We start from the raw sequence: 23,835 nt of genomic DNA, 5'->3' as shown, positions 1-23,835 counted from the left end.
CTGTGACCTTTGACCTCAAACCGAGCGGAACCTGCAGTGCTTCCGGCCTGCGAGGCCTGTTAGTTTTATTCATTAACCCAGTGATCCGTAAACAGCTCCTTTACGCACACGCAATAACATTTTAGGCCAAAGTTGTTTTAGTTTTTGTGGGTTTGTTGTTTCTGGTCCCGGGCGCTGGTCTGGGTCGGGCTGCTCCTGTCCTCCAGCGTTTCTGAGACTGGATCAGCGCCGAGTTTCTCCAGCTCTGTTAGGGTGATCAAACCCAGATGGCCCCCATGTTTTTACCTTTTCCAGCTAAAATTATAGGAGCCGTTGGGTTTGCTCTATAGTGTGTGTGTGTGTGTGTGTGTGTGTGTGAGCGTGTGTGAGAGTGTGTGTATGGAGATATATTACATACCTATAAATGCAGGCCGTATCTCTCTTAACGTCACTGACAGCAGCACCAGGCTGTTGGAGTGGTCAGGCTTTAGGAACCGTCTGGCCAGAGCTCTCTGTCGGGTTGGGGTTTGGGAAATGCAGCGTAAAATTACTTTTTATTACATTCTTTACATTATTACACTGTTCTGCCTGTTTGGAGTAATGCTCTAAAAGTAATAATAATAATAATTTGTTATTTTATTGGAGCTTTTATCCAAAGAGACTTACAGTTGATTAGACTAAGCATGGGCTAATCCCCCCCCCCCCTGGAGCAATGTGGGGTTAAGGGCCTTGCTCAAGGGCCCAACAGCTGTGTGGATCTTATCGTGGCTACACTTGGACTTGAACCACCAACCACTAGGCTACAGGCACCTTAGCCACTGTGCTACAGGCACCTTAGCCACTGTGCTACAGGCACCTTAGCCACTGTGCTACAGGCACCTTAGCCACTGTGCTACAGGCCCCTTAGCCACTGTGCTACAGGCACCTTAGCCACTGTGCTACAGGCCCCTTAGCCGCTAGGCTACAGGCACCTTAGGCGCTAGGCTACAGGCACCTTAGACGCTAGGCTACAGGCTGTAGGCTGTAGGATTTGCCGCTCTATCGCTCCTGTTTGAGCGGATGCTGGCAGGGCGGGGCTCCCGGTCGTTGTGTCCGTGCGTTCGGCGGCTTTAAAGGGGTTCGCCGGCGGACGGGAAGTCGTCCATCGGTGAAACATTCCTCCCACCGGCGTCCTGTCCGTCTGTGCCTCTCCGTACCATGGCAACCACTAATCACAGCATTCCAGGGATTCTCCACATGGAGACGTGGAGCGGGAGGAGCCTTCAGCCTGAGGCTGTCCCAGCATGCACTCTGCCTCCAGTGGCTCTTTCTTCACCTGGTTTGTTTCTTTGTTTGTTTTTCATCCTGGTGTCCCAGAGATGGACTCTAAACCAGAGTGAACTGCGCATTCTTACAACGATCCTGAAGGCCGTTCACCAAGAGTTTGCTTCATTTATGTGGATGAACTGGGTATATTAATACGTTTTAATGACACGTTTTAGATCAGTACTGGCAGCGGTGATGTCATTTGGAAAGAGGAGTCCTGGGTTTGCTCTTGGTTACCGTGGCGAAGTGCAGGGCGTGGTCAGCTCCACTCTGCCAAACGTTGGCGGAGCGTTCCACATGTGCCTATAAATCTCCTGCAGGGTTCAGCCTTGCGCTTCCAGGACAAAACCATAAAATAAAATATAAATACCTGTGCGCTTTCCGTGATGGTTCTGAACCTCCCCGTCTCTGGACCCGGCCGGAGCTCCGGGATACAGTCCTGATTCATACCCCTGTCACTGCGCTCCCCTTCATTTAGACGGAGGGAGGGAGAGAGGAGGGGGTTCTGTGACACGACGTTGTGCGGTGTGTATGTGACGTTGTGTGGTGTGTGTGTGACGTTGTGTGTGTGTGTAACGACGTTGTGCAGTGTGTGTAACCGGCAGCCCGGGCTTATCGCTCAGGTCTCCTGTATGAGGCTTTATGGGCGGCTCAGGGGTAAAGCTGGCTTTGCCCCAACTGGGACTGAAACCTGCTGCCCCTCACTGGGCTCAGAGAGGATGTTCAGAACGGGGAAGGCAGGCTCTGTCACTGTGTGTGATTCTCTGATAAATGCTGTTCTTTAAAGATGTGTTCATGTTTTGATTTTAGGTCCTAAATTATTTTTATTTTTATTTTTTCAGCTCAAGACCTTTTCGATTCCCAAAAAGGTAATACCTGCCAAAATTCCTCTCTCCCTCTGCCCCCCCACCACCACCTCCATCTCCCGTCTGTCTCTGTCTCTGTAACTATGTAGAATTGAATGCACATCTGTTTTCGGGGCATTAAAGCATGTTAGTCCAGCTCCTGTTACTCAGAATGAGGTGGGTGAAGCCATTGGGAACACATGGAGACACAAACGCAGCATGCAAGTACACACACTCACACACACTCACACACACTCACACACACTCTCTCACACACACACACACACACACACACACACACTCACACACACTCACACTCACACTCACACACACTCACACACTCACACACTCACACACACACACACACTCACACACACTCACACTCACACACACTCACACACACTCACACACACACTCGCACTCACACACACACTCACACACTCACACACTCACACTCTCACACACACTCACACACACACACACACACACTCACGCACGCACGCACGCACACACACACTCATGCACGCACGCACGCACACACACACTCACACACACACACACACACACACTCTCACACACACACACACACACACACACACACACACACACACACACACTCACACACACTCACACACACTCACACACACTCACACACACACTCGCACTCACACACACACTGTGTGGATGGGGTGCTGTCGTACATTAAGGTCGAGTTTCCAAATGTTGCAAAATTCTGCTGTCTCAGTGGAGTTAGGGGGGCATCTGGGTTGTGTCAAAAGCCCTGCAGAATCCCCCCCCCCCCCATGTTTGCCCCTGCTCCACTGAAGTATGATGCACTCCTCACAATGTGTGCGTGCGTGCGTGCGTGCGTGCGTGCGTGCGTGCGTGCGTGCGTGCGTGCGTGCGTGCGTGCGCTGTTTAGTGTTTATAGTGCAGCTCCACAAACACAGATTAAGCACAGTGTTGTGGAGAATCTCCAGTCTAGGACAGGATCTGTCTGTGGAACTGGCCCCATGTGTCAGCCCCTGCTGTTTCAGACCTGATTCTGACCACTCCCCCGTCTCCCCTGCAGTTATGCAGCGCTGATAGCCGATTGGCCGGTGGTGGTGCTGGGCGTGTGCACGGTGCTGATCGTGGTGTGTGCCTTGGTGGGCATCCTCGTTCCAGACCTCCCCGACTTCTCCGACCCCCTGCTGGTGAGTAACGGCACTGCCCTTCGACGGAGCCGCCAAGGGCCGATCGCTTTGTGTTTATGGACCAACTTCCCCTATCACATTACAGCTTCATCAGTCTAATGGGCCAACTGACCAATGACAGTGCAGCTTCCTCATTCTAAAGGCCCTGCTGACCAATCACACAACTGCTTCCTCATTCTAAAGGCCCTGCTGACCAATCACACAACAGCGCCCTCATTCTAAAAGTCCAGTTGACCAATCACTGCACAACATCCTCATTCTGAAGGCATTCTGTAGGTGGAAAACAGGTTTCTCCAGCTGCTGGGTGTCAGGAGTGGTGGCTGGAGATGGCTGCCAGATGCGACCGATTATTTATAGATTCGCACCGTGTGAGAGTGTGTGCGTGTGCGAGTGAGTGTGCGAGTGAGTGTGCGAGTGAGTGTGCGAGTGAGTGTGCGAGTGAGTGTGCGAGTGAGTGTGCGAGTGAGTGTGCGAGTGAGTGTGCGTGTGCGTGTGCGAGTGAGTGTGCGAGTGAGTGTGCGAGTGAGTGTGCGAGTGAGTGTGCGAGTGAGTGTGAGTGTGAGAGAGTGTATTTGTGTGCGTGTGTGTCTGTATTTGTATCTGTTTACGTATACATTTGCGCTTGCATATTTGTGTGTGTCCTGTGAATTCCTACAGCTGATTGAATGTGCGTGTTTAGTCTGGATTGTGCTTGGCATTGTTTCCTCTGCACTATTCTGTGTAAATGATGAGCACACCGTGATCCCGCAGGGGTTCGAGCCGCGAGGCACAGCCATTGGTCAGCGCCTGGTCACATGGAACAACATGGTGAAGAACACGGGCTACAAAGCGACGCTCGCCAACTACCCCTTCAAATACGCCGATGAGCAGGCCAAGAGGTGACCACTTCCTGCTTCCTGCTGAGGTCACTCAGCATTCCATACCGGCAGTCCACTTAGACAGCCTGATATTTACGGGGACAGGTCGGGTTAAGCACCCTGCCCAGGGGTGCGATGCTGTGCCACGGCTGGGGATTGTACCCGCAGCCCCTGAGCGCCAAGGCCAGCTCCCTGACCTCTGCAGAGAGGGGACGGATCTCTCTCTCTCTCTCTCTCTCTCTCTCTCTCTCTCTCTCTCTCTCTCTCTCTCTAACCCTCTCTCTCTCTCTCTCTCTCTCTCTCTCTCCACCCCTCTCTCTCTCTCTCTCTCTCTCTAACCCTCTCTCTCTCTCTCTCTCTCTCTCTTCCCCCGCCCTCTCTAGCCCTCTCCCTCTTTCTCTCCGCTTCTCTCTCTCTCCTTATCTCTCTCTTCCTCTCTGGCCCCCTCCCTCACTGGCCCCTTTGATTAAAGGGAATTCCTGGCCCTGTCGTGGGGGCGGGGGGGGGCTGTTGAACCCAAGGCCTTCGGCCAGGCCCTCTATCCTGTTTGAGTTACTCATGGGCTCGCCCGTCTGGACATAAACGCACGAACACTTGCACTATTTATTCAGTCTATCTAGAGCTGCACTGCACCCAGAGAATCATTTCCTGTTTGAGTCGCAGCTTTCTTCCTGTATGGCGGTTCCTCCACAGACAGTGATCCGTTCATCTGTGTCAGCCCACCCTGACCCCTGACCCCTGACCCCTGACCCCTGACCCCTGACCCTAACCCTAACCCTGGCTCTGTGAAATACGATTTCATTTTTTATGTAAACTGTATTTCTGCGCCTGTGAAAGAACTGTGTTTATGGTCACCGTATCGACCTGTATCTGCAGGGACTGTCAGTTATCATCACTGGCATTTCATTTCATAAATACTGTGTGCTGACTGTACCACCTTAGCTTGAGGTGGTTCACAGATCTGTGAAAAAACACTTTGGGGCAGAATTGGTCTGGTGTGATCAATCCTCCGGCTGTCTCTCTGAAAACTCAAGTTTTTATTTGTTTGTTTGTGTGCGTGCGTCTGCGTCTGCGTGTCTGCGTGTCTGTGTGTGTGTGTGTGTGTGTGTGTGTGTGTGTGTGTGTGTGTGTGTCTGCGTGCGTCTGCGTGTCTGTGCGCGTGTGTCTGCGTGTGTGTGTGTGTGTGTGTGTGTGTGTGTGTGTGTCTGCGTGCGTGCGTGTGTCTGCGTGCGTGTCTGCGTGCGTCTGCGTGTCTGTGCGCGTGTGTCTGCGTGTGTGTGTGTGTGTGTGTGTGTGTGTGTGTGTGTGTGTGTGTGTGTGTGTGTGTGTGTGTGCAGTCACCAGGAGGATCGGTGGGCAGAGGAACACTTCGACAGAGACAAGCGGCAGGTGGAATGGGACTTCAGCAAGGACAGCTTCTTCTGTGACGCGCCCGGTATGAGCCACAGATCCTGTACACTGCCCAGATGAGCAGCTCTGTTTCTGGAGCATTCACAGATCCTGTACACTGCCCAGATGAGCAGCTCTGTTTCTGGAGCATTCACAGATCCTGTACACTGCCCAGATGAGCAGCTCTGTTTCTGGAGCATTCACAGATCCTGTACACTGCCCAGATGAGCAGCTCTGTTTCTGGAGCATTCGCACCATCTCATCACTATTCGTAACACACAGCTCTGGAAATCTCCGTCCCCGGCGGAGAACCTGCTGGTTTAAGGACAAACGGAGCCTGCTGATCTGGCTGCTGTTTGTGCAGACGGCTCTTCCAGTGAAAGGCAGAGGCTGTAAATAGTTGGTGTCATGCTGGAAGGTTTTGTAGAGTTTTTTTGCTGGTTGGTGCTAAGCCCTGGTCTCTCCAAGCAGGGGACCGTTACTCCAGGCTGGTGTTCAGCTCCGCAGAGGGGAAGAACCTGTGGAACATACAGGCCATCAAATCCATGTGCAGTTTGGACAACACACGGGTAGGGGGCGCTCTCATACCTCACATTGTGTGTGTCTGAGTGTGTGTCTGAGTGTGTGTCTGAGTGTGTGTCTGAGTGTGTGTCTGAGTGTGTGTGAGTGTGAGTGTGAGTGTGAGTGTGAGTGTGAGTGTGAGTGTGAGTGTGAGTGTGAGTGTGAGTGTGAGTGTGAGTCTGTGTGTCTGTGTCTGTGAGTGTGTGTCTGAGTGTGTCTGAGTGTGTGAGTGTGTGTGTGTGTGTGTCTGTGAGTGTGTGTGTCTGTGAGTGTGTGTGTCTGTGTGAGTGTGTGAGTGTGTGAGTGAGTGAGTGAGTGAGTACGTGTTATAGTCCTAATACTGGGTGTGTGTGTGCGCAGGTGCGGTCCCACCCTCAGTACTGGACGCTCTGCCAGCGGACCTCAGACGCGTCCTGCTGCCCCAGCTGGACCCTGGGTAACTACATCGCCGTGCTCAACAACAAGTCGTCCTGCCAGAAGATCACGGAGCGCGACGTGTCCCACACGCTGAAGGTGCTTCGCTCCTGCGCCAAGTTCTACCACAACGGCACGCTGGGGCCCGACTGCTGGGACATGGCCACCCGCCGCAAGGACCAGCTCAAGTGCGCCAACGTCCCGCGGAAGTGCACCAAGTACAACGCCGTCTACCAGATCCTCCACTTCCTGGTGGACAAGGACTTCCTGGGGCCCAAGAGCGCGGATTCGCTGATCCCCGCGCTGAAGTACAGCATGCTGTTCTCGCCCACGGAGAAGGGCGAGACCATGATGGACATCTACCTCGACAACTTCGAGAACTGGAACGCCTCGGACGGCGTGACCGCGGTGACGGGGATCGAGTTCGGGATCAAGCACGACCTGTTCCAGGACTACCTGCTGACGGACACGCTGTACCCGGCCATCGCCATCGTGATCGTGCTGGCGGTCATGTGCGTGTACACGCGCTCCGTCTTCATCACGCTCATGACCATGTTCGCCATCATCAGCTCGCTCATCGTGGCCTACTTCCTGTACCGCGTGGTGTTCAGCTTCCAGTTCTTCCCGTTCATGAACCTGACGGCGCTCATCATCCTGGTGGGCATCGGGGCGGACGACGCCTTCGTCCTGTGCGACGTCTGGAACTACACCAAGCTGGACCGGCCGGACGGCGAGCTCGCCAAGACGGTGGGCGTGACTCTGCAGCACGCGGCGCTCTCCATGTTCGTCACCAGCTTCACCACGGCCGCGGCCTTCTACGCCAACTACGTCAGCAACATCACCGCCATCCGCTGCTTCGGCGTCTACGCCGGCACCGCCATCCTGGTCAACTACGTGCTGATGGTCACCTGGCTGCCGGCCGTGGTGGTCCTGCACGAGCGCTACCTGCTCCACCTGTTCACCTGCTTCAGCCCGCCCCCGCACGGCCACCCCGCCTTCAGCACCAAGAGCTTCTGGAACTTCCTCTGCCAGAAGGCGGACAAGTGCCTGTTCGCGGCCTCCGAGGTGTCGCGCATCTTCTTCGAGAAGGTCCTGCCCTGCGTGGTGATCCGGTTCCGCTACGCCTGGCTCTTCTGGTTCCTGGCCTTCACGGTGGGCGGGGCCTACGTGGTGTGCGTCGACCCCAAGATGAAGCTGCCCTCGCTCGAGCTGTCGGAGTTCCAGGTGTTCCGCTCCTCGCACCCCTTCGAGCGCTACGACGCCGAGTTCAAGAAGCTCTTCATGTTCGAGCGCGTCCACAACGGCGAGGAGCTCCACATGCCCATCACCATCATCTGGGGCGTCACCCCCATCGACAGCGGGGACCCCCTCAACCCCAAGAACAAGGGCAAGCTCACGCTGGACGCCACCTTCAACGTGGCCAGCCCCGCCTCCCAGACCTGGATCCTCAACTTCTGCCAGAAGCTGCGTAATCAGAGCTTCGTGCACCAGTCGGACGAGCAGGACTTCACCAGCTGCTTCATGGAGACCTTCAAGCAGTGGATGGAGAACCAGGACTGCGAGGAGGCGCCCGTGTACCCCTGCTGCAGCCAGTCCGTCTTCCCCTACAAGCAGGACGTCTTCGAGCTCTGCATCAAGCGGGCCATCATGGAGCTGGACCGCAGCACCATCTACCACCTGGACAGCAAGACGCCCGGCCCCCGCTTCGACATCAACGACACCATCCGCGCCGTGGTGCTGGAGTTCCAGAGCACGTACCTGTTCACGCTGGCCTACGAGCGCATGCACCAGTTCTACCGGCAGGTGGACCTGTGGATCCAGGAGGAGCTGAAGACCGCCCCGCCCGGCCTGAGCTACGGCTGGTTCGTCAGCAACCTGGAGTTCTACGACCTGCAGGCCAGTCTGTCGGGCGGCACGCTGGTCGCCATGGCGCTGTCGGTGGCGGTGGCCTTCAGCGTCATGCTCCTCACCACCTGGAACGTGCTCATCAGCCTCTACGCCATCGTGTCCATCGCGGGCACCATCTTCGTGACGGTGGGCTCGCTGGTGCTGCTGGGCTGGGAGCTGAACGTCCTGGAGTCCGTCACCATCTCCGTGGCGGTGGGGCTGTCGGTGGACTTCGCGGTGCACTACGGCGTGGCGTACCGGCTGGCCCCGGAGCCCGACCGCGAGGGCAAGGTGGTGTTCTCCCTCAGCCGCATGGGCTCCGCCATCGCCATGGCGGCGCTGACCACCTTCGTCGCCGGGGCGATGATGATGCCGTCCACCGTGCTGGCGTACCGGCAGCTGGGCGCCTTCATGATGCTGATCATGTGCGTGAGCTGGGCCTTCGCCACCTTCTTCTTCCAGTGCATGTGTCGCTGCCTGGGCCCGCAGGGGCGCTGCGGCCAGATCCCGCTGCCCAAACGCCTGCACTGCCCCGGCCTGGCCCCGGCCCCGGGCCCCGGCCCGCCCGCCGGGCGCGGCGGGAAGCTCTGCGGGGAGGTGGAGCACGAGCACTACGAGCTGGAGCCGCTGGCGTCCGGCGCCGACCGACCCGCTGACGACCCGCAGGCCTGCGCCCGGCTCCTCAACGGCGCCCCCGTGCCCTTCCTGAGCGAGGCCGAGTCCGACGCCAGAACCGCCCAGAACGGCCCGGCCGCTGTGCCCGAGCCCGGTCCGCACGCCTGCAGGGACCCCCAGCAGGGCCGGGGCGCGCCCTGGACCCCCCACGCCTGCTCTCAGCCCGGGGACGCCCCCCCGCCGCCCTGCTCTGGCCCCTGCATGCCCCCTGGTGGCCTCCCCCTGCAAGGACACGCCCTGATCTCCGCCCTGGAGTGCCAGGCACACTACCTCCACCACGCCCCGGCGGCTCCTCACCTGCCCCGGCACCCCCCCCACTGCCCGGCCGGCCGGGGGCAGAGACACGCCCCCCAGGCCTGCCCCCTCAGGACCTGCTGCCCCGCGAACACGGTGCAGCAGCAGCAGCAGCCTCCGGACCACCAGGGGGAGCCGGACTCCAGCGGCGTCCCGGACGAGCCCCCGAGGTGGGGCAGACCTCACTGCTCGGGCCCCAACGGGGCCGTGACCCCTGACCCGGCGGTAAAAACTCTGAAGCCGGGAAAGCGCCCGGCCCAGAGCGGTGTGGACAGGCCGCCCGAGCCGGCCGACCCCTCCCAGGAGGCCTGGGGCCCCGCGGGCCGAAAGGAGGGCCCCGCCAGGAGGTGCAGGCCCAAGCACAGGGCCAAGCCCTCCTCCTGCTTCAACAGGACTCTGAAAGATAAGTGCAATTCTCTGGACTCTCGCCTCAGGCCCAAACCCGAATCCACAGTGCCTGCACTCGCTATGAACTCTAAACCCTCATCGGAGAGCTTGTGCTAAAATATTAAACGCTTATAAAAGGAACAACCTCAAAAAAAAAAAAAAAAAAAAAAAAAACTGGAGTAAATTTATTAATAAATTTTGTTATATGAACCCTGTGTGTGTTGGTGTAGGCTTGCTGGGGAGGTTTTGCTCAACGCTACAGAGCGAAGTCTGCTATTAGTGCTGCTGTTCGGATTCTTCCTTTCATAGCCAGTTACATTTTCAGGTCTGTGAGTGAGTGTGTGTGAGTGAGAGAATGTGTGTGTGTGTGTGTGTGTGTGTGTGTGTGTGTGTGTGTGAGTGAGAGAGAGAGAGAGAATGTGTGAGTGAGTGAGTGTGTGTGTGTGTGTCGCAGGGGTGGAGTGTTCTGGGGGCAGAGCCTGCCAGTGGTGGGGTTGTCTCTGCACCTCGGATGGCCTGCAGGGAGCAGAACAGTTTGAAGAATGCTGACCTCTGACCTCTTGTGTCATCTGACACAGACAGCTGGGGGGGGGGGGGGGGGGATTAGAACATATGCTCCGCCCTCTGTACCGCCCAGCCGGGGCTCTGGGGTGTGGCGGGGGGGGGGGGGGGGGTTGGCAGTTGTCCTGAAGCCCCTGTCCTGGCTTGTTTTCTGTTATCTCCTGTGATTAACGGGGTGCGCAGCTGTTAAATAATGACCCCCCCCCCCCCCCCCCCCCATGAGCCTGGTCTGACGCCCTGCCCAGCTGTGGACCCTCACACCAGCGTTTGAGTCATTTAATTATTATTATTATTATTATTTCGCAGACCTTTTTTCCAAAGCAGCATACAGTAACTGCCTGCCAAAGGTCATTAGAATACAGAACGGGTCGGATGAGGAACAGCTCAGATCTGCTGTCTCCAGCCATGAACCGCACGTCCCGTACACATGGTCTCATACACGTGGTAAATACGTCAGTAAGTAATTAACAGGCTCCTGGTGTTTGTTTCCAAGTTTCTTTGCTGTTTTAGTTTTTTTGTTACCGTTTTTTGATTGTGCTTGCAATTGTGTGAAACGTGGCAAAATAACCCGTTTCTGTGGGGAACAGCCCGTTCTGCAGATCTGAGACGTGTGGAAGACCACTTCCAGTTGACCACTGAAGACTCCTTCATAAGCTTTGACCCTGCAAGCTCAGTTTTTTTTTGTTTTGAACTTTTTTTTCTTTTCTTTTTTTTTTAAGTGAAAGCCTCCCTCCCCCTCAAGTGTAGCTCTCCTTGGTGGTCTAAAAATGTGAAGCCCCCCCCCAAAAAAAAAACCGTCCTCTAACTGAACAAACATGTACACAAGCATGTGGGCCCCTTGGCAGAATGACTCACTTGCTCACTCTCTCCCTCTCTCCCCCCCCCTCTCTCTCCCTCTCTCTCTCTCACTCTATCTCTTGCTCTCTCCCCCTTGCTCTCTCTCTCTCTCACTCTATCTCTCGCTCTCTCCCCCTCTCTCTCTCTCTCCCCCTCTCTCTCCTCTCCCCCCCCCCTCTCTCTCTCCCTCTCACTCTCCCCCTCTCTCTCTCTCCCTCTCACTCGCCCTCTCACTCTCCCCCTCGCTCTCTCTCTCTCTCACTCTATCTCTCGCTCTCTCCCCCTCTCTCTCGCTCGCTCTCTCTCTCTCTCCCCCTCTCTCTCGCTCTCCCTCTCGCTCTCCCCCTCTCTCTCTCTCTCCCTCTCACTCTATCTCTCGCTCTCTCCCCCTCTCTCTCCCCCTCTCTCTCTCTCTCTCCCCCTCCCCCTCGCTCTCTCGCTCTCCCCCCCCTCTCTCCCCCTCTCTCTCTCTCGCTGTAAATGCGCGATTAGAGCTCCGCACAGCGCAGCCTGGTCTGCGGGGTTCCGTCAGACGCCTCTAATTACCGTAGAGACGCGACCACATCTGAGACTGCGCTTCTGCCTGGAGCTCCACTCGCTCCGGTGAGGAGTGCTCGGTGTGAGGGGCCAAACATGGGGCACATGAGTAGTATGGAGGAGTTTGTTGTCTGCATGTTATCGACTCGTGGTTTGTTGAGGAAACTACAAGGTCAGAACAACAAGGCCAATATTTTTGACGATGTCTTTGATTTATTGTTTCTTTTTCCAGCCCATGATGGTCTGCTTTACTGGCACTGTCCCCATGGCGAGAGACTCCAAATGCAATTTCCACACCTAGAATCAACTCCAGACCGTTTTGTTAGCTTTTGCGCATGAACTGACGTTACTGACGCAACTACCACCACTGGCCAAGAAGCAGCGGAACAGCCAATTATTCAATTACCTTTGTTCCCCCAAAATGGCGGACTATGTATAAAACGGCGTCATTGCTGCAATACCTGCATGGTTTGCCCGATGTGGATGTATATGAAAACTGTCAGTGCACGGTACTGAACATCAATTATTACACGGTTACCGTCTTCAGTTATGTAACAACAACATAGCCTACGTTGTAGTCAACGTGTTTTCACATCTAACCGGATAAGCGTTAAGCTGACCCGCAAAGACAATTAAGCTGTAAATTTCATCAAATAAAAGTTATGTGGAGGAAAGGGTTGTGTGTGTCTGAAAGGTGAAAAACTAAGCTGCGTGGAGTTTTCATGGATACTAGTGGTAGCAATTCTTACACTGCCACCTTGTGGTCTAAAATGTGTCCTACCATTTGCCTTTACATCACCTACATCCACATGGCTTGAACCGAGAAACGTTTATTTATTTATAGTGCACCACGTTTTCCATTTAAAAAAAATGTTCATTAAATGTGACTGGTAGCCTAGACCCAGCGCAAACAGCACACCATCATCCAACGTGGACTTTAATAATCTCACCTGAAGTCTCACCTGCCTTCCACATGAAACGGCTGGGTGTATGACGTAGTCAACCTGCGGAGAACATAGGAATGGAACAATCCGGGCCTCGCTATTGACACCTGTTCACGAAGCAAGGATTCAGAGTTTATCAAATCATTTGTAGCGTTCTGCTTATGCTGAAGTTTGCTAACACTCGATCACTATTTAAACGCTCTGAAGTATGTAATTACTCATTCATATTCAATAGTGGCGTATTTACAACGGTTGAAATGAAGCAAACGATGTAAGTCGCTCTAACTCAACATTGTCTTCTTTTTTTTAAAATCAAATATTGCCCAAAATATTGCACCACGTAAGATTACATTGTTAGCCTACAAGTCGCAGTTAAAGTATGGGTGAATGAGAAGCATCACTTGTACAGCGCTTTGGATAAAGGCGCTATATAAATGGCAACCATTTACCATTTGATTGAGATGCCTTCACCTCCGCCCTGTGGAGATTGTGATGTCACTGCTGATGTTTCGGGATTTTTCTTCACGGCTCCATCAAATATTCTCTTTGGGTGTTTAGTTAGACTTTATATATTTTGGCTTTATATCGTTAATGTATTGTTAACAATTTGTTAATACATAAAAAGTATTCTAGTTGAGGTTTGTTTTAATATTCTCACCTGACTGAAAAGCGCATCCCTTTGTCTTTTTTGTACCAGGTACAAATCTCATCATCCTGGTGTGTGTGTGTGTGTGTGTGTGTGTGTGTGTGTGTGTGTGTGTGTGTGTGTGTGTGTGTGTGTGTGAAGCCAAGAATGTTATTTTTCGGTCTCCTTTCGCCTTCGCGGACAGGGGTTCCAGTTAACGCAAAATGAGGAGTGGATTCGCTAAAAGGACTTGTGCAAATCCGGTAAATGCACATCGAATGTAAGTAGGCTAACCTGAACGTACGGTTAATACAATTGTGTTTGATTTTAAATACAGACGTCCGCTCTTGGAGGCTGCTGTGAGCATCATACTCTTACGTGTTTGGGGTTTATTAATGGAGGGGGTGCACAATTATTGTCTATTACGAGCACCGTTCAGCTTGTGTTAGCCGTAGTCTGGAAATAGAGATGTTTGTGGGGGATTATTGGTGCTTAGGTTAACGCCAACGCTAATTTCCAATAATAACATATTGGGTACTCTCGTCTATGCATTGTGAAAATAACCGCATTCTTTTACACAGAAAAACATGTTGGCCCTCACTTTATTTGTTGTTTTATAATATAGGCTACATGATCACGGTGCGAAGTGTGATCAATGGGCTAACCGAAACAGCGAAGTACAGGTTCCTCTCGCAATGCTGCGCAGGTGGATTTAGTATCACCTGTTGAAGGGGGGTTTATTGAGCCTTTAATGGAGACGTTTGTTACACGTTTTTCAGCGAAATTAGGCAAAGAAAAATGTTTTTACATGGGTGCTCTTTTTTCTGAAACCGTTCCAAGACAACGATGGTATTTATATACGGTAGGTTAGCGTATCGCTATTGCTGACCGTAGCATCACAGTCCTTTCTATTTATATAGGCTAACCTATATAAATATTTCATATTTATAATATGAATGGTCTTAATGCAAAATCGGCTACAATATAATGTGAAAATGTGGCTGGTTCGGTTGGCTACACTCTGTGTGAAGAAAGCTAGTGTAAGCTTGCATTTTCCCTTTCCCTCGATATAATAACGTATTTTGAAATGTCTGATTTTGCATGTCACATGTTCCGATGACAAGACGTGAAAATATTATATCAGTATGCGAGATACAGTGACGTCCAAAAGTCTCTGACCACTAGTGAAAATGCTTCTATTTGGGATTAATTTCGAATTTAATACAAACCTTTTCATCACAAATGATATTATCAGCATAAAACAATTTGTCAACCAGTCAACAATTGTTACTGGATGCTTGGGATTGTGCCCCCAAAGCAACTGTAAAGTAACTTTAATTTGTTTAAAATGTTTCCAAAACCCTAAACCTTTTGCTTTGTTTCCAGGATTACATGAAAAAAATCCCAGATTTCAATGTGGTATCAGACTTTTGTACCCCACTGTGTGTGTGTGCTGAAGGTGGGTTACCTAAAGAAACAAATATTGACTACTAACTCAATTTTGCTTCCAACAATATTCATGACAATATAGAACTGTGGTAACCAACCCTGCCCCTCACGATCTACAGCCCTGTTCCACCCTAAAACACACATCACCCTGTACACCCTAAAACACACATCACCCTGTACACCCTAAAACACACCACCCTGTACACCCTAAAACACACACCACACTGTACACCTTAAAACACACACCACCCTGTACACCTTAAAACACACACCACCCTGTACACCCTAAAACACACACCACCCTGTACCACCCTAAAACACACATCACCCCGTACACCCTAAAACACACACCACCCTGTACCACCCTAAAACACACATCACCCTGTACACCCTAAAACACACATCACCCTGTACACCCTAAAACACACATCACCCTGTACCACCCTAAAACACACATCACCCTGTACACCCTAAAGCACACACCACCCTGTACACCCTAAAACACACACCACCCTGTACACCCTAAAACACACACCACCCTGTACACCCTAAAACACACACCACCCTGTACACCCTAAAACACACATCAGCCTGTACACCCTAAAGCACACATCACCCTGTACACCCTAAAACACACATCACCCTGTACACCCTAAAACACGCATCACCCTGTACACCCTAAAGCACACACCACCCTGTACCACCCTAAAACACACATCACCCTGTACACCCTAAAACACACACCACCCTGTACACCCTAAAGCACACATCACCCTGTACACCCTAAAGCACACACCACCCTGTATACCCTAAAGCACACACCACCCTGTACACCCTAAAACACACACCACCCTGTACACCCTAAAGCACACACCACCCTGTACACCCTAAAGCACACACCACCCTGTACACCCTAAAACACACATCACCCTGTACACCCTAAAACACACATCACCCTAAAACACACACCACCCTGTACACCCTAAAGCACACACCACCCTGTACACCCTAAAACACACATCACCCTAAAACACACACCACCCTGTACCACCCTAAAACACACATCACCCTGTACACCCTAAAACACACATCACCCTGTACACCCTAAAGCACACACCACCCTGTACACCCTAAAGCACACACCACCCTGTACACCCTAAAGCACACACCACCCTGTACACCCTAAAGCACACACCACCCTGTACACCCTAAAACACACACCACCCTGTACACCCTAAAGCACACACCACCCTGTACACCCTAAAACACACATCACCCTGTACACCCTAAAACACACACCACCCTGTACACCCTAAAACACACATCACCCTGTACACCCTAAAACACACATCACCCTGTACACCCTAAAACACACACCACCCTGTACACCCTAAAACACACATCACCCTGTACACCCTAAAACACACCACCATGTACACCCTAAAACACACACCACCCTGTACACCCTAAAACATACACCACCCAGCAGCTAGAGATGTGGTTGAGCTGCTCAGCAGTAGAATCAGGTGTGCTTTGTTAGGGTTTAAATGAATAGGGTTCGGTTACTGCTGATGTTGAACATACATTCACTGAGCAATTTATTAGGAACACCTGTACACCTACTTAATCATGCGATTATCTAATCAGCCAATCATGAGGCAGCAGTGCAATGCATGAATTCATGCAGATGCAGGTCAGGAGCTTCAGGTTTTATTTATTTAGTCAATCTTCACCTTTACATTGTTTTGTTGTAAATTATTTTGCAGTTACAAATATTCTCCTGTAAGTTTTTTTTTTTCTTCTTCTTCTTCGACTTTTTTCTGTGTTGTTCTGCATTGATTGGTGGTTTAAGTGTTGCTCCGATTTCCAACAAAATTTCGGCTGAATGCTGAAACTCCTTTGCCATGTGACCAGCAGGCCTGAGTACATTCGACAGCCTGCTTGCACCTGCGTGCATCCTGCTCCACGTAGCGTCTCCTCCCAGGTGACATACGGCCGAACCGACATCGGTCTGCACTCAAATGGACCCGTCTTCATGCAGACCGGAAATGATGGCGAAAGTTCTTCACAGATGTGCCAGCCAGGAGGTCACGTCTTCAGCCTAAAGCAAGCAGGGAGCAGCAGGCTAGAGCTCCCTCCTCCTCCTCCTCCTCCTCCTCCTCAATCTGTCCATCCAGCCTTCGCTCTCCTCTCCTCCTCCTCCTCCTCAATCTGTCCATCCAGCCTTCGCTCTCCTCTCCTCTCCTCCTCCGCGATCTGTCCATCCTCCTCCACTCTGCTGAAGGGGTTCACCAGGTGGCGGGGGGGGGGGGGGGGGGCTCCATGGGGTGCGGGGGCAGCCGATCGGACGCCCTGGAGCCCAGGTACCTGGAGAGCTGGACCAAGGAGACAGAGTCCACACGGCTGACCAGCACGGACACGGACGTGCCTCTGTCCGCCATCCAGAACATTCCCTCAGAGAACTCCTCCCAGCTGGGCTTCAGCGCTGAGAAAAACAACAGCTCTGGTGAGCGGGGGCAGGGCCGGGCAGTTGGGGCATTTGACAAATGCTCTTATCCAGAGCGATGTACAATCAAGGGTGAGGGAAGCACACGCCCCAGTGCTAGAGTGATCACATGGATAAAAACGGAACCCTTGTAGATAAACTGACCAAATAATAATACCACAGTTCTGGCAATTAGAACACGGATAGTAAAGTAATTAACCGCGAAGCGCGCGCTCTGCTCCCGAAACACGTGCAGCTCATCAGACGGACTCCCGGATATAAAAAGGCGGCAATCGGCAAAAGACAGGAGCGATTCTGTTGCCCTGGAAACCGCCACAGCAGCGCAACCCTGGGAGATGGCGTACGAAAAAAAAAAAAAAGCTAGATTCAACACCGTAAACACCGTAAAAAAAAAACACCTGACATTTGAGCGCTGTGTTGCCGGGGAACACAACGCCGATGACAATTCGCTGTCCGAGGTCGTGAGATGTCGTGTCAAATTGGCCAATTTACAGTGCTCCACTGTTGTGTTTGACGCCGTATTGGGTTCTTTTCTCTGGCACTGGTGTTCTCTGGAAGACCTGTACAAATTAATTTGGGTAGAAAACGAGCAGATACTGCATTTGCACTGGCCTGGCTGATTTTTGCCTATTGCTTTGTTCTGCTGGTATTTTCTTAAAATTTCTTAAATTTGACATTTCCAAAAATTTCTAAACAGAAAATGTAGGCTTTGAGATGGTATGAAATTATATTATTTCATATCAACTTTTCAAAACTAGGTTATGATGAATGTAACTGTCGCCTTTTATATGTTTCCTCAAATTCCGAGTTTTATATAGGGGGACAGAGAGACACAGGGGGGGCTGGACGAAAGAGACGTCCCGCACCACCTTCCAGGTGCTGAGGCCTGCTGAGGGCCCCAAATGAGGAGCACCTGTGGCTCGACAGGCAGAGAGGCTGCTGGGATTGGTAGTCTCATTCAAGCTAAAAGGGGGCTGCTGGGATTTGTAGTCTCAAGCTAAAAGGGGCTGCTGGAATTTGTAGTCTCTTTCAGGCTAAAGGAGGGGGCCTGCTTTAACAAGCTCAAAACCTTCGGGGGTTTGTTATAGTCAGGGTCTTAAAGTCCAGGGGTCAGAAAGTAGACGTTCTCAGGAACAGGCAACATCACTGGATAGTTTGTACTCACACTTCAGGTCTTTATTTGTACATAATAAACAAGTGAGACATTTCAGAGTTGCGAAGGTCAAACCGCTCCCAGCACTTCAAACACAGCCGTGTTTACTTCAGACCGACTCAGCGGAAAGGCTTATTTTAGTTTCGCAGACAGCCAAGATGTTTTCTCATGAAAGACAAGCTGAAATGATAATTCCCTTTTTCCTCAATTTAGTGAATTCTTCATAACCGTACGAACACGCCTTAAAGTATATATATTTATTGCATTTGTTTATTTGCACATTTTTTCCCCCCGTCCACTTCCTGAAAAACAAGATTTTACAAGATTTGACATTGTGTACTAATGGGCGTGCATGTCAATAAAATTTTCTGTTCCCCTCCAATCAGTGTCCTTTTAACACAGCAGTGCGCATCCTCATCTGATGTCAAATAGACTCCCCGCCCTTCAAAAGTTCCCCTGAAAGAGCCGCTTCACTGCAGCTTGTCTTTAAATGAGTGCATCATTCGCTAACAATATTATTGCACAGTATATTTCAGATACATATTCATTAATGAACACTTCCCCATCCTGCACATTTATACAGCAATACTTCTCGTAAATAAAATATATATTTCCTTGCATAATAAGCGCTCAAAACTATAAAGACCGAAGAGGAGGATGTGAGCTGAAGGCCAGAGAAGAGATCACACTGCAGGCTTCGTGTTTTCACTCTGATTACCCCGAGCTTTTTAGAGGCCCGTCTGTTCTGCCTGGACTCTCTGTCTGGGGGAGAATCCCTCCTTCTTCTCGTTTTGGGTGTGACAGTAGACCTGCGCTCCTGTGCAGCTGGTATTAAAGACCGCGCTGAAAGCCAGTCTTCTGCTCTTTACTGCTCACCATCTGGGCCCACGCTCAGCGTCTGGGTTACAATACATGCCAGTCAGCCTTGTAGCAGGATTGAATAACGCACCCTTTCACCTGCACTGTGTCGGCTGTGCCTCAGGCACGCAGTCTGTGCTGTCTCTGATGAGCTGTCAGTGCTGTGGGTCTGTCTGTAGCGGGTGCTGTGGGTCTGTCTGTAGCGGGTGCTGTGGGTCTGTCTGTAGCGGGTGCTCTGGGTCTGTCTGTAGCGGGTCCTCTGGTCACTGCTGTCCTGCTAGCGTGTGCGTCCGTCTGTGCTGGTCGTATTCCACGGGCCCTGCCCTGAAGGCGGGCTCCGCACTCTCCATCCACTCCGCCACAGAGAACTCTGGGAAGAAGAAGGCGATCTCCCTGCGGGCGGAGTCCTCCGAGTCTGAGAGACAGAGCAAGGGTGAGTGCAACCGGAAAGACCGTCATAAGGGCAACAATGACCAAAAAAAACAGGGTTCCATCTGTACTGAGGGGTGCAGCTGTACCACGGAGTGTGCTGTTAAATACGTGATTGTTTTGCATTCAAATACTTTTCTATGCTCGATTGATCTTGCCTGGTGCAATTGAGCCAAGAGGACCAGACGGTGGGATTTGAGAGTGTTACCCAATACAGCAGGCAAGCTCAGTAAAGTGTTGAAGTATTTCAATCCAAAACAATGACATATTTGACCCGGGTGTTTTGCATACATTATCACAGTGTTGAAATTCGTTCTAAGTGTGTGTCACATGTGTACCACATTCCACCGGAGCGCACCTGATCCGTGCGTGGTGTTCCTGGTGTCGGTCAGCCCGAATCCGGCTCGGATGCTGCCAGGAGCCACGTATCGGGCCCGGAACACTTTGGTGGGGCCCATCAGTGCCCTCCAGTGGGAGACAGCCTCCTCCCGGGCCAGGATGTAGGCCCACATCGGCCCGCTGTGTGGAGCGATATTCACACGCTCATATTCATACGTCATATTCACACGCTCATATTCACACGCTCATATTCACATGTCATATTCATACGCTCATATTCATACGCTCATATTCACACGCTCATATTCATACGTCATATTCATACGCTCATATTCATACGCTCATATTCACACGCTCATATTCACATGTCATATTCATACGCTCATATTCTCCCTGATACGCAGGACACTCTGACAGGACGGGGGCGGTTCCGGGGTCAGAAAGTAAAAGTCCTGCTGTCTGATTCTTCCACCCCTGACCTCAGCCACCTGACTTCACTCATCAGTTCCACCTCCTGGCTGAGGAGTTGTGCTTTAATGAATGATTAATCAGCTACTTCACTTTCTGAACCTCTGAGGTTGACTTCCTGGTGAAAATGGAAACGATGGGAGGTCTGAAGATGGAGAGACCTGGAGAGCAGCTGCTCTGGGCCTCCATAGAGACTGTGTTACCTGTACGCTCACCTGGACATGTGTTACCTGTACGCTCACCTGGACATGCGTTACCTGTACGCTCACCTGGACATGTGTTACCTGTACGCTCACCTGGACATGTGTTACCTGTACGCTCACCTGGACATGTGTTACCTGTACGCTCACCTGGACATGTGTTACCTGTACGCTCACCTGGACATGTGTTACCTGTACGCTCACCTGGACATGTGTTACCTGTACGCTCACCTGGACATGTGTTACCTGTACGCTCACCTGGACATGTGTTACCTGTACGCTCACCTGGACATGTGTTACCTGTACGCTCACCTGGACATGTGTTACCTGTACGCTCACCTGGACATGTGTTACCTGTACGCTCACCTGGACATGTGTTACCTGTACGCTCACCTGGACATGTGTTACCTGTACGCTCACCTGGACATGTGTTACCTGTACACTCACCTGGACATGAACTCAACCAGCCTCTGGTAGAAAAACCGCCCTGAAGAAGCAAGGGGGGAGAATTAAAATACAAAATATGGAAATATCATTCCATTATTCTATAATATCAGAAGACATCATAACCTGCATTTCCCATGCACTTTTGTGCTACTTGTTTCTAACCGAGATGTGGTTGCTTGGTCACCCAGGACTATGGATTTAGGTTTCTGAAGGTAATCCACAGTATGGGGAGCAGGTGATTCACCGCCTTCTTTCAAATGTGTTCTCAGTGCACATAAACCACCCCCCTGCCCAACCCCCCCCCCCCCCCCACCCCATCTGACAAACAGATTTCTCTGTGTGAGTGCGAGTCATTCGGGAGAGCCATTCAATCAGCCCTGCCAATCACTCACCCCAACATCACCATGGCGACAACACAACATGTCAGCCCCATGGTGGAGAGGCAGTGGACTCACGCTAGGACACCGAACAAATCGGTGCCATTTTTTAATAGACTATTCTCTCCCACCATAGCTTTACCTTTGTGTTCAGCATAAAACCTCTCCGAATCCCGCCTTTGCCACACAATCTCTTTTGACTTGACAATAATGAATTTGTTCTCCAGGATTTTCTGATGGAGGGCCTGAAGGAATAATCGATCAAACAGAAAGAAATCATGAATCGTATGCTCACAAGTCTCGGTGTTGAACTCCCCCAATATCAATCGGGCAGATTGTATGAAGTGAGAGGTGCTCACAACAAAGTAAAGATCTGGAAAGAGCAACCTACAAATTCATTAGCTTGTCAAACAGGAACAAAAAAGAACACGTAAAACAATGAATTTAAAATACATCCTCTTGACGTATACAAAACACCCACCCTTCAATTCATAATTGAGACCAGGGCTGTCTCGGGATTGAAGGTGGGGTAACATGTGCTTTGTATGCATATATTGGGTTTAACTCACTGCGGTATAAAACATAATTTGTGTTTATTCATCAAGTTATAGTATCTATACCAAATTATAACCGTAAAGCAGTGCATTAACGATTGAGTGATGAGTGTGCCTAGTCTGAACATTATTCAGTCCTGGCGAATTAACTAGCATCTACCTGGCCCTGGTTTTCTCTTAACCCAGGTAATTAGTGCTACTGATTGACCAGACTGTCTTCATACCTGACTCCCGTGTTTTCACGACCCCTGCGCTATAATGTAGGCATGTCTAAGGCATGAGTTGGGGTCATTGGGGTATAAACATGATTGTGGTTTACTCAACCATCTCAGCGCAGATAACGAAGCGGTAGGGTAATGGCATTCCTTATCAAATTCGTAAAGCAATGCTCATGCTATTTTGCAAGGTAGAGTAACTAGATAGCATCTACCTGGCTACATAACCAAGGCAACGGTGTACCACTTACCTCCAGTATCAACGGATGCGCGACAGCGTCCGGTTTGATGACGGCGAGCGTGAGCTGCAGGGCTTTTGCACAGCGAGCCGTTATCAGCACCATCCTCGAGACAGAAATGTGCCAGGTATTCGATAAGCTGACAGGTTAGCTAGCTAGGAACTAACAGTTCCCACAGTAACAATACCTGCGAAGCCAACCTGAATTATTTTTAGTCTGATGCCGTAGTTTCTACCACATTACCACAGTCGTGTTCTTAGCTTCGTGTAGCTTGTTTGCTAGCCAAACTTTTTTCACGTTAGTTCTCTCAGTTTGGTCAATTAGGCTAGCGAGCTAAATATTGTGTAACGTTATAGCTAGCAAGCCAGGGGCTAACCTATTACAGGAGCTTAGACGTCAAACTATTCTTCGGATCTTGCGCGGCATACGTCTTTCTATAATATAACCATTATATTACTTTTAAAAAAGCTTGCATGAATAATAAAGAATAAAAGGTGACAAAACGGTTCGTTCATACCTGCTGTCCGTCTTTCTATTACTTCCCCAGATGTCACCTCCTGCTGTAACTTAGGTTCCGTATGAGTGGGGCACTCACTCACCGGTGTATTAGCCTACATTATCTGTAAATATTATTTTGGACATATAATTGACCCGCGTGTATTACCGTACATAGCTACATTTAACTGACTGGCTGCAAACAACAACAGTTCTGTCGGTGATCTGTCGTGTCAAGAGCAAGAACCGGGGTCTTAATCAGGTCGTATTTTTAATTGCCGATGTGTGTTTATTCACCACTAGAGGACGCTGTTAAACTACATTCCAGCGGTTCTCAAACTCGGTCTTGGAGTACTCTTGTGTATGCTGGTTTTCGTTCCTACTTCCAACCGCAATTGCTGTCCAAGAATCGTAATAAGCTGTTCATTTGATTTAATTCGGTGCTTTTCACATTTGGAGGGATAACTTATCCTCTCAAACAACATTCTGTCAAATAGCTATGCATCCCAGGAATAATAAAATTTCCATGTTCATATTGTGCTTATAATGCACTAACATTTTGTAGAAAACAATTACATAAAAAGTGGTAAAAACAATTTTCAACTGATCAAATTAAGACTGGAGTGAATCAGTAGGCTCATAATGTGTGAAAGTGTTGACACATGGCCACCGAAACGAATCATTTGAAAGCTAATGAAGAATTCAGTCAAAGCAAATGATAAAAAAGCAAACCTGCATTGAGTTGATCATTTTAAGGAAAACAATTACAAATGAAATGCTGCAATAGGCACAATATGAACATGCTAATATTTT

The 23,835-nt window shown here is 50.8% G+C and overlaps 2 protein-coding genes across 3 annotated transcripts in view; one reads left to right on the top strand and one right to left on the bottom strand.

Annotated features, from left to right (window-relative positions):
• disp1 (dispatched homolog 1 (Drosophila)) overlaps positions 1–9,952 on the top strand; it is a 19,858-nt gene extending 9,906 nt beyond the window's left edge. Inside the window, exons 3-8 of the mRNA XM_061241496.1 lie at positions 2,127–2,153; positions 3,202–3,325; positions 4,076–4,203; positions 5,520–5,617; positions 6,043–6,140; positions 6,493–9,952. Of these exons, the coding sequence (XP_061097480.1) occupies positions 2,127–2,153; positions 3,202–3,325; positions 4,076–4,203; positions 5,520–5,617; positions 6,043–6,140; positions 6,493–9,906 (3,889 nt within the window). The 3' untranslated portion in view covers positions 9,907–9,952. The remainder of the gene's footprint in view (positions 1–2,126; positions 2,154–3,201; positions 3,326–4,075; positions 4,204–5,519; positions 5,618–6,042; positions 6,141–6,492) is intronic.
• An 8,447-nt stretch (positions 9,953–18,399) lies between these two features.
• Positions 18,400–23,244, bottom strand: nme6 (NME/NM23 nucleoside diphosphate kinase 6). 2 transcript variants are annotated; one of them, XM_061242512.1, is made up of 6 exons: positions 23,045–23,244; positions 22,540–22,633; positions 21,662–21,764; positions 21,143–21,182; positions 20,047–20,207; positions 18,400–19,674 (listed from the first exon to the last, which is right to left on the bottom strand). In XM_061242512.1, exons 2-6 carry the CDS (start codon positions 22,630–22,632, stop codon positions 19,523–19,525), a joined length of 549 nt encoding a protein of 182 aa, XP_061098496.1. In that variant the 5' UTR covers position 22,633; positions 23,045–23,244; the 3' UTR covers positions 18,400–19,522. The 2 variants fall into 2 exon arrangements, with proteins under 2 accessions (XP_061098496.1, XP_061098497.1); XM_061242513.1 differs by lacking the exon at positions 23,045–23,244 and having other exon boundaries at positions 22,540–23,038.
• Between the last annotated feature and the right edge of the window lie 591 nt (positions 23,245–23,835).

This window comes from Conger conger, chromosome 5 (assembly GCF_963514075.1).
Source record: "Conger conger chromosome 5, fConCon1.1, whole genome shotgun sequence".
NCBI classification, from domain to species: domain Eukaryota; kingdom Metazoa; phylum Chordata; class Actinopteri; order Anguilliformes; family Congridae; genus Conger; species Conger conger.
Note: the sequence above shows the minus strand (reverse complement) of the source record. Positions and strands in the feature narration are given on the sequence as shown.

Excerpts from the sequence above, each read along its gene's own strand:
- nme6 (XM_061242512.1), bottom strand. The coding sequence starts at position 22,632 with ATGGTGCTGATAACGGCTCGCTGTGCAAAAGCCCTGCAGCTCACGCTC. Across the intron at positions 20,208-21,142 it reads CTGGTTGAGTTCATGTCCAG|CGGGCCGATGTGGGCCTACA; the intron begins GTGAGTGTACAG and ends CGCTCCACACAG. Across the intron at positions 19,675-20,046 it reads GAACACCACGCACGGATCAG|ACTCGGAGGACTCCGCCCGC; the intron begins GTGCGCTCCGGT and ends TCTGTCTCTCAG.